At 37.6% G+C, this 8,513-nt stretch overlaps 1 protein-coding gene across 1 annotated transcript in view; it reads right to left on the bottom strand.

Annotated features, from left to right (window-relative positions):
- Nucleotides 1-270: 270 nt before the first annotated feature.
- cd302 (CD302 molecule) overlaps nucleotides 271-8,513 on the bottom strand; it is a 13,298-nt gene continuing 5,055 nt past the window's right edge. Inside the window, exons 2-6 of the mRNA XM_015370417.1 lie at nucleotides 5,556-5,681; nucleotides 5,352-5,462; nucleotides 4,024-4,206; nucleotides 2,027-2,047; nucleotides 271-1,921 (exon numbers count right to left, since the gene is read on the bottom strand). Of these exons, the coding sequence (XP_015225903.1) occupies nucleotides 1,719-1,921; nucleotides 2,027-2,047; nucleotides 4,024-4,206; nucleotides 5,352-5,462; nucleotides 5,556-5,681 (644 nt within the window). The 3' untranslated portion in view covers nucleotides 271-1,718. The remainder of the gene's footprint in view (nucleotides 1,922-2,026; nucleotides 2,048-4,023; nucleotides 4,207-5,351; nucleotides 5,463-5,555; nucleotides 5,682-8,513) is intronic.

The raw sequence follows: 8,513 nt of genomic DNA, 5'->3' as shown, positions 1-8,513 counted from the left end.
CTGTTTATAGCATATCTACATGTCAGGTTTCTCTCCTACCTCAAATGTGTGGTGTTTTACTGTAATTAGCAGTGTAGGTGGGTATGCCTTCACACTGAAGCATAGTGGAACAACTGTGATGCTGTGGGCCTGGTTTTCTTGAAAGCTCCTGTGAACATTGTTTCAGGAAATCATAAAATTATTCACAAAACAAACCAATTTTCTCCAAAATCTATCATTGTGAAATATACAAAAAGCCTAAACAGTTGAAGAACTCAACAGAACTTGAAATATAGGCATCATACAGCCATAAAATGATTGTCTTTATTCATTCACAGGTTATCACAGCTATAATTTCATTAAAATCAGATTGCATTTCATATGGCAAAAGAGACAGATTCACATCTAAAAACAACCACAAAGAAAGCCTGCCAGATCATAGCAGTTAACACACAAGTGGCAAAAACTCAAAAGGCAAATGTGAAGAATTCCCATCGGTATGAGGTCTGAAAGGTTCCCTTGCTAAACAGTAACAAAGGAAAAAATGTGTGAAGCCCACAAAATACAAGTCATAGTCAAACTGAAAGCATAGTCCTATAAGGCTTCTATCCACCACCAGCTCTTCTTGTACTGTAAATACAAAAAAAAAATAAATAAATTAAAGGATAAGGTGCACCACACATTTATCATCCAAAAGGAGATTGTGGACCAGACAATTAAACAGGTAGCTCATATCTGGTCATTCATTTAAAGATTGAATCTGCTTTTACAGTTCGCCAAGTACAGGGAAGCAGCTCTTGATGATTCTGGTTTAGAATAGGTAAAAATACATTTTTGGTTCTAAAAACTTCACTTTATCTGCATGCATAAAATAACCAAACAATAGCTCACAGTCCAATTTGTTCGTGTTGTGATAAAAATTAATTATACAGGTTGTTTAGAGCTTGTTACAAAATAAAGAATTTAGGAAGATGGATGAAAAAAAAAAAAAGGTAGACTAATCTAATGATAACTTTAAAACAGCATATGTGTAGGTTTTGAGAATCTAGACAAGATTTTAACATTTATAAAACAAGGATTTAAATGTGCAAAATGTAGCATCAAAGCTCCGGGACAGCAGAACCAGTAACAGTAAGGGAGGTCATAAAGTAAGGTCACCTTAAAGAACTGCCATTAGACTTGATTTAAATATTCATATGCATGTTTTGGCCACTAAAAGTGTTCCTGACATTTTTTTTGTCGTTGTTGAAGAAATGGAAAAAAAAAAAAAAAAGCAAACAAAAAGAAAACACAAATCTAATGTGCAAAGCCCCATAAACAGAGATCCTCTACCCATTCGAAAAATCAAAACAAAAAAACTAAATTATATGTTCAAAACTTTGTTCTTCATGTAGAAATGCTAAAAGTGGGATAAATCAAAAGTAAGCTCATAAAAATTGTGATCCAAAATAACCTCATAAATTTAGTCATCTATGGACACCAGATTGCAGTGGACATGCAGCAATTTCCAAAAATATTAATGCAGATCAATTAAAAACAACAGCGGTAATATCAGTTCTTTCCGCCTATTGAGGTTAGTAGCTTAGTGGTAGTATCCCTCTGATGACAATACATTGTTCTGAGTCCAAGTTAGTAAAATATTGATCCAAATGAATTGACCAACTAAATTTAGAGTTGACACATCTTTGTAAGAAGTAACCAGCCAGAGACCCTATTCTGGACAAAGGGAGAGTGTTCTTTTAAGGCGAGCTTTGAGTTTCCTCAGCTTCCACCAGGCAGGACTCATCGGAGTCCAAGACTCTGAATGGGGGGTGGTACTCAAACGCTGTGATCATGGTAGAACCGAAACTGTGCTTCTGGTGCAGAAACCAAATTACAGCAGAGACCCCCACGACAGCCACCACGCTGAGAATAACCAGAGCGGAGACCACAGCACTGGGTTCTGAGGAAGAGAAGGAACAATGCAGGGAAGGTCTCAGCTATGAAGACAAGTATCACAGAGGAATATATAGAGAAACAACAACACAAAGCTCAAAGCCTCACTTACTGGGTCTGGGCTGCTCCTCGCCTGGACAGCAAAATGAAAGAAAGTGAAGAGAGACAATGAAACAATACATACCTCAACTTCAAAGCTCACACACTGAGTACGTTCAATCACAATGGGTTATAAATGTATCCTTGATGTTTTTTTCCACAAACATGATGTTTATTGTGCAAAACAATAAGACTTTGCTCCAAGCCTGTCAGCCATTTGTTGGTGAAGATTCTCAGTCACCCAGGTTAAGTCATTCCAAAAAAGTAAAAAAAAAAAAAAAGTAAAAAGAAAAAAAAAATAGGAAAACAAGTACAGTGTTTTTGTTTTTTTAAAATAGAAATTTGTTCTTAGCAAAACACCTAGACTAAACTTTTTTAGGGGTTGATGGACATATTAAAAAAAGGTACAGTCTGTAATTTCAGGGACTTTTAAGGACCAATCGCAGCGAACGCACTCTGGGTGTCAAAAACACAAAAATACCAAGACGCTGGCTTTAACGCTGGTTAAGATGCTTCGACCCTTCGGCGCTCTGGATGCTCGGGATGTTGAGCCGCTCTGTTCTATCAGTGCATTCTAGAGAGCAGCTTGGCTTGCTGTGCTTTCATGAGTTTAACATTTGTTGTTAATTTGGGTATTTATAAACTGTTTTGCCAGAGTTCTATAAAAAATATGTTTTAATGAAGAGAATTATCAGAGCTTGCCCTCTTTTCTTTGTACATAATCCTTTCTGCCAACTTTTTGTTTTATAATCTTTGGAGTTTAACCCCTTTATATTTATTGATTTTTTATATGCAGACAGCTCTGCAGAAGTGACCACAGTTTGTATGCTGTGTCTGTCTCCCAAGAAAACTTCTGGATAAACCTTTTTGATTGGTTGATGCTCTGTGTCGAGTTGCAAATGTTCCGATTTCTGAACTCCAGATGTGCCACTCCTGAAGCTCGGATGCGCCACAGGACCACTTGATGCTGTTCCTCATAGACTTTTCATGTAAATCAGATGCTTTGACATCCAGAACGCGTTCGGTGTGAACGCACCTTTATGCCGCGGTAGGTTTGCAGCTAGGCTGCACAACTGCTACGTTGAAAATAACAAATACAAGCAAACCAGATAAATTTGAGGTAACTGGGTTCTATATTTCAGAACAACATTTGTTTAGGCTTGATTGCAGCAGAAAATATCTAAGGAGGGATGTTATTGTAAAGTTATGGTCAATGGCTGCAAACAATGTAAAGCAGAAAGACATTGAAGAATATTTTGCTTTATAATCCAAAGTCTCACTGTTATCCTAACATCATCATTATCATTAACATATTTTCCTGATTTAGTACAACCCTAGTTGGAAGTTATTCTTTACTCCATGTTCAGATGACTTTTCGACTTACATAATATCTAGGAGTTTTCAGAATGCTTTTCTTTGCTAATGGTGTCAATCGAAGCTTCATGGTCTTTAAAGAAAGCTGAGATGCACCATATTTGATCGGAAATCAGCTCCTACGTTGACCAATTAGCTGGATGAGATATTTGTGACTTATTACTGGGGTCCAATCAAGTGCACTTCTCATAGAACCATTATTTCTTTCTTTCTGCTGCTTATTTGTTCATATAATAATCTAAAATACATTTATAACTGTAAATTTGTTATCTTTTTTTCCCCAAATAATGTAAAGCCTTCACTCCCATGGCAAATGCGTTTCGTTCGTTCTGCAGTTGAACTGGATCAGTATTAGATATCTGCCGATACACTCAGCCCATGTAACGGTAATGGAATAGATCGGGAAAAACTGATCATGCATCTCTATTATTCTGCAAATAAAATGTAAAAGCTGCTAAATTTTCTCTCCACAATTATGTAGAGCTTTATGTTCAAATAAACCCCACTAGTTTATGGCTCTATTGTTACAACATGGAGAATGCTGTTTGAATTATTACCTTTTCTAAATAAAGGCAGAAATATTCACAGATGTGTGATGTTGTGCATTTTTGGTTCTATAACCAACAGAAGACTCACTCAGAGATGTTTCACAGACCACTCCGTTCTCCACGTCATCCTGGCAGCTCACGTTTTCCCATCGTCCTGAGCTGCTGTGCAGAGCCACACAGATGTCCACTAGTGGGAGGTCAGGAGGGGAAGGGCTGTACTCCCAGTTAGTAAACCTAACAGACTGGTTGTTTGACCACTTCATGGTATCGTCTGAAAAGACAAAAATCAGTGCTTGCCATTACTGAATGTGCCGCTTTTAATGGAGAACATTTCAAATAAAGAGGAGAAAAAATTATTTCAATCGGTCTGGTAGTATCAAATCTCCTGCTATGGGTCTCAGGGAAACTTTAACAGCAGAACTAAAAGGGATTTTCTGTTATTGTTTAAAGGGGTCATAGAATGATTCTATAGGGTGTTTGGTGCTGGTCCTTAAGGTCTCTGAATTGGCTGTTCTATGAGCCCTAATGCAAGCCTAGTTATAAGCCTCAGAATGAAACGACAGGTTTTCTTCTTTTTATGGTATGCTCATGAATATTTAGATGAGCTGTGCGTTGATTGGTTGGTTTACATTGAGCGAAGCAGCTGAGCAAAGATGCATCATAGCAACTAACACTCACTCCCTGAAACATCAAATTGTTGATATGGTAGGGTGACCAGATGTCCTCTTTTTCCCAGATATGTCCTACTTTTCATACCTAAAAAAAATGTCCGGGATCATGCGGGATTTTAGTCGACTACAGTCCAGCACGTAGTTGAAACACCCCAGGGATTCGAATCAAGCCGTCAGCTCAGGGAACCCCGGCCGACGGGGGCAGGGAGCCAGCAGGGCATGGAGCAACAGAACCCGACCCGGTGACGGTAGTCTGGACACCGGCAGGCCCGTGCTTCGCCCTGCCTGTCTTACCGACCCCCAGCCCCACTCCTCCAGCCGAGGACGGGCGGCTCATGACTCTCTGAGGTCTGGTCTAATTAGCAGCCCAGCAATCGACACTTCATACCCCCCTCCCTTGGGCCAGTGAACCAGTGGGCTGGTCTGTATGTCAGTTTCGGGGCATGACAAAAGTATAGGCCAGAACCAAATAAGGCAAAATCCGAGTTTACCTCAACTCGGTGCTTCGTTTGGATTCGCCCGTTTTACGGTGGAAGCTTAGAATTGTGAGATTTGAACTTCTCTCTACGTCTGTTTCAGCCACTGAACTATCGTTATTCATCTGTGACAAGGTAAACTAGGTTTTGCATTCTATGACCCCTTTAAAACAACAAAAACTGTTCAGTCAAAACAAAATTTTAACTCTAAACCAATTTTACATGGTTAAACCCTCAAAATCACCACCATGTTTCCATATGAACTTTACCATCTATATCATACTTCATTCCCAGCCAAATGTTGACATTGCCCTTCCACACCTCAGGACTGTAGGACATGACAAATTCATTTTCCTCTGCACTCTGGATTGTCAAAAGGCCTACAAGAAACATCATGATGGTAAAAATCAAAGACATGAAAAGCAAATCTTTCAATTTCTGAGCAGTGAAATAGTTGACGTGATCAGAAGTACCGAATCCTCTGCAGTGTGAATGTGCTGCTTCAAACGTGTAGCTTTTGATCTGGTCTTCTTCTCCATGGACAAAGTGGTAGCATTTGTTTCCAAAGGGAACCCAGGTGCGTCCATCTGCAGGACATTCTGAAAAATAAAGAAACAAATGCAGCTAAATACCAACTTTTCCAACCCAAATGTAATGATTTCGTGGATTAAATTAAAATACATTTATACATTCCAAGAATGCTGCAAGTCTTATATTGCATTTGAAAGAATGTATAGGAATACATTTGGAAGGTGCTAAGTTCTAAATAGCAAACAGCCATAAGTTGGTGAGTACACAAAAAATGAAGCAACTCTTTTCCTTGGCAGCTTAAATATACAACATATCTATCTATATGAGAAATATCATGGTCCCTGCCAGTTATTTCATAACAAAACTTTAAAACAGCATATGTCTAGGTTTTGAGAATCTAGACAAGATTTCATACAATTTATTAAAAAAGGATTTAAATGTGCAAAATGTAGCATCAAAGCTCCGGGACAGCAGAACCAATAACTTTGAGGGAGGTAATAAAGTAAGGTCACCTTAAAGAGCTGCCATTAGACTTGATTTAAATGTTCATATTTAAATCAAGTCTACATAGCAGATGCATCAGCTCAACAAAAATCTCTGACCAATAACTACAGTATTATTTACAAGGCAAAATCCAGACACGCAGCAAGAGTCGAGCCAAATCTCAGATTATTTTTTATTTATCTTATTGGAATCGACGCATCAGCGTTTTTTTTTATTGTGTTCAATTCTTATTTTACTAGGAAGTTGGTGTAGATAAAATCTCAGAACAGACACCCATCCAAGACACTAAACATGTAATCCAGCTGTTGTCTGATGCTTCAGAGGTTTGACAGAGAAAGTTAGTGATCAATTATGTGCTATGATAAAAACAATAGCACAGCAGACAGGTCTGGGAGGAAATTATGGTTAATAAAATTTTCATATAAAGTTTTATTTAAGGCTTTGGACACAGAACAGTTCAATGAATCATCTGACACAAGAAATAGTGAAGGGTACGTCTGTGAACCTATATTTTAAAGGCCATCCATCTAAACTGAACTGCTGGACAAAGAGACATGGTGAATGTGCAGAAGCTGCAAAGATATACAGATCAGGTGGGAGTTTAAAAAGTGTCTTATAGCCCTGAGCATCACAAATGCTTTACAGAATGACTGCAAAAAGAAATTCTCACCGTGAAACACGGCGGTGGCATCATTATGCTTATTATCAGGGATTAGAAAGACGGTTAAGTTAAAGGGCAAATAGAAGGAGCTATAATATTGGCCTAAATTATCCAAACTATTTATAAATTCATCTTTAGTTTTACCAACATTTTTTTTGAATAAAATATTAAAGCTATAGAGTGACCTAAAAAGGGTTTTGATTTGCAATTATAAGAAAGGTTCGTCTTCCAAAGGTTTTTTTTTCCCTTTTATTATTGTAAAGGGTATAAATTATTTCTGATGAGCCATTTTTTTCAAATGCAAGTAAAAACAGATTTAGTGCTTGTAAATAGTCTATCCTTTGAAAGACAGAAGCGTGTTTCAATCATAAATAATATCAAATAATGGGTTATAAATAATACAGGTCTTAAATAAAAGCAGGATAGTGATGGAATAACACAAGTTAGCAGCAGAGAAAAATAAACCAAAAACGCATTTGTCACAGCTGTGCAGCAGAAGAGAATGAAAAACATCAGAAAGAAGAAAATACTGTGCAGTTAAGAAAGAAAAGGTATATCAAGGTCAAATGAGAATGGTAAAAGTTAAGAAAAAGATCAACAAGTTTACAGGAAGAGGGGGAAAATATGCGATAAGCATGACTGCAGAAAAATAATTAATTATTTAAATATATAGTTTTATTTAATTGCATCAAACTGTATGATGTAAATGTGACAAAGTTGTGAAAAGGTCTAAGTGTTATAATTATATTTGACTTGTAGTATGCAGCCATTGTGTTTGATCACATGCTAACGACCGGAGCTGGACACATCTACAGAGGCAGAATGTTTGGTGGTTCATTGGTCTGACATCTTCACTACACTCAAAAAAGCAACTGTGGCTGCTTGTCAGTCTGGAAAGGTTTGTAGGTGGAAGTGTAAAACCTTCTAGACAGCTGCCCATTTTCTCATGGGTGGACAGCACTGCAATATCACCTCAAAAGTCAGACTGGCATTAAACAGAACATTTGAGAACTACCCAGAAGCTATTTGTCAGGCAAAACCGGCCGCAATTTTTTAAAAACAACAATGTCAAAGGAAACTAAACTTAAGGTCAGAAGAAAAATATATAACACAAAGAACCAGAGACAATAGCAATTAGGTGTTTTTAAGTATGAACCCGTCATACAAGCTGTAAAAAACCTTAAATGTCTATGGGTGATGAGTCGTCCTCGCTTTAAAGGCAGAGGCCCTTGGTGCCTTAAGGCCAATCCATTTTTTTTTTCAAGACACAGAAAGTAGAAAGGATCCTACTATAGGCAGATATTTTTTTCACTCCTGTCTCTGTGCTATACACAAATTAAAATCAATTTCCCACATTTGACTTGGACAGATTGTGAAAAAAAACAACAAAAAAAACATTGGCACATTCTATAGGCTAAAGCAAAATGAGTCTGTGCATCATCTGAAACCAGGTCAGATAGAGAATGTTCATATGCCTTTATCAAAAACATAAGATCTACATCTAAAGAAAAGAAAACAATAAACACCGTTGCACGGTTTATATTCTGACTGAGGCAGTGAGAGGTGACTCCCAGAGAGAGATCTGGGCAGTTTATCCAAGTTTTTCCTTTATTTCGTAGAGTTGAGAGAGATACGGCATGTTTCCCTGTTCTGTCTGCCCCTCATTATATTGTTTTTTTAAAGGCTCAAAGAGGACCACTATTTTACAACGTCCTTTTTTCTTCTTGTAAAGTTG

This window comes from Cyprinodon variegatus, unplaced genomic scaffold (genome assembly GCF_000732505.1).
Source record: "Cyprinodon variegatus isolate N-32 unplaced genomic scaffold, C_variegatus-1.0 Scaffold46, whole genome shotgun sequence".
Taxonomy (NCBI): domain Eukaryota; kingdom Metazoa; phylum Chordata; class Actinopteri; order Cyprinodontiformes; family Cyprinodontidae; genus Cyprinodon; species Cyprinodon variegatus.
This window is presented reverse-complemented; position numbering and strand designations above follow the sequence as displayed.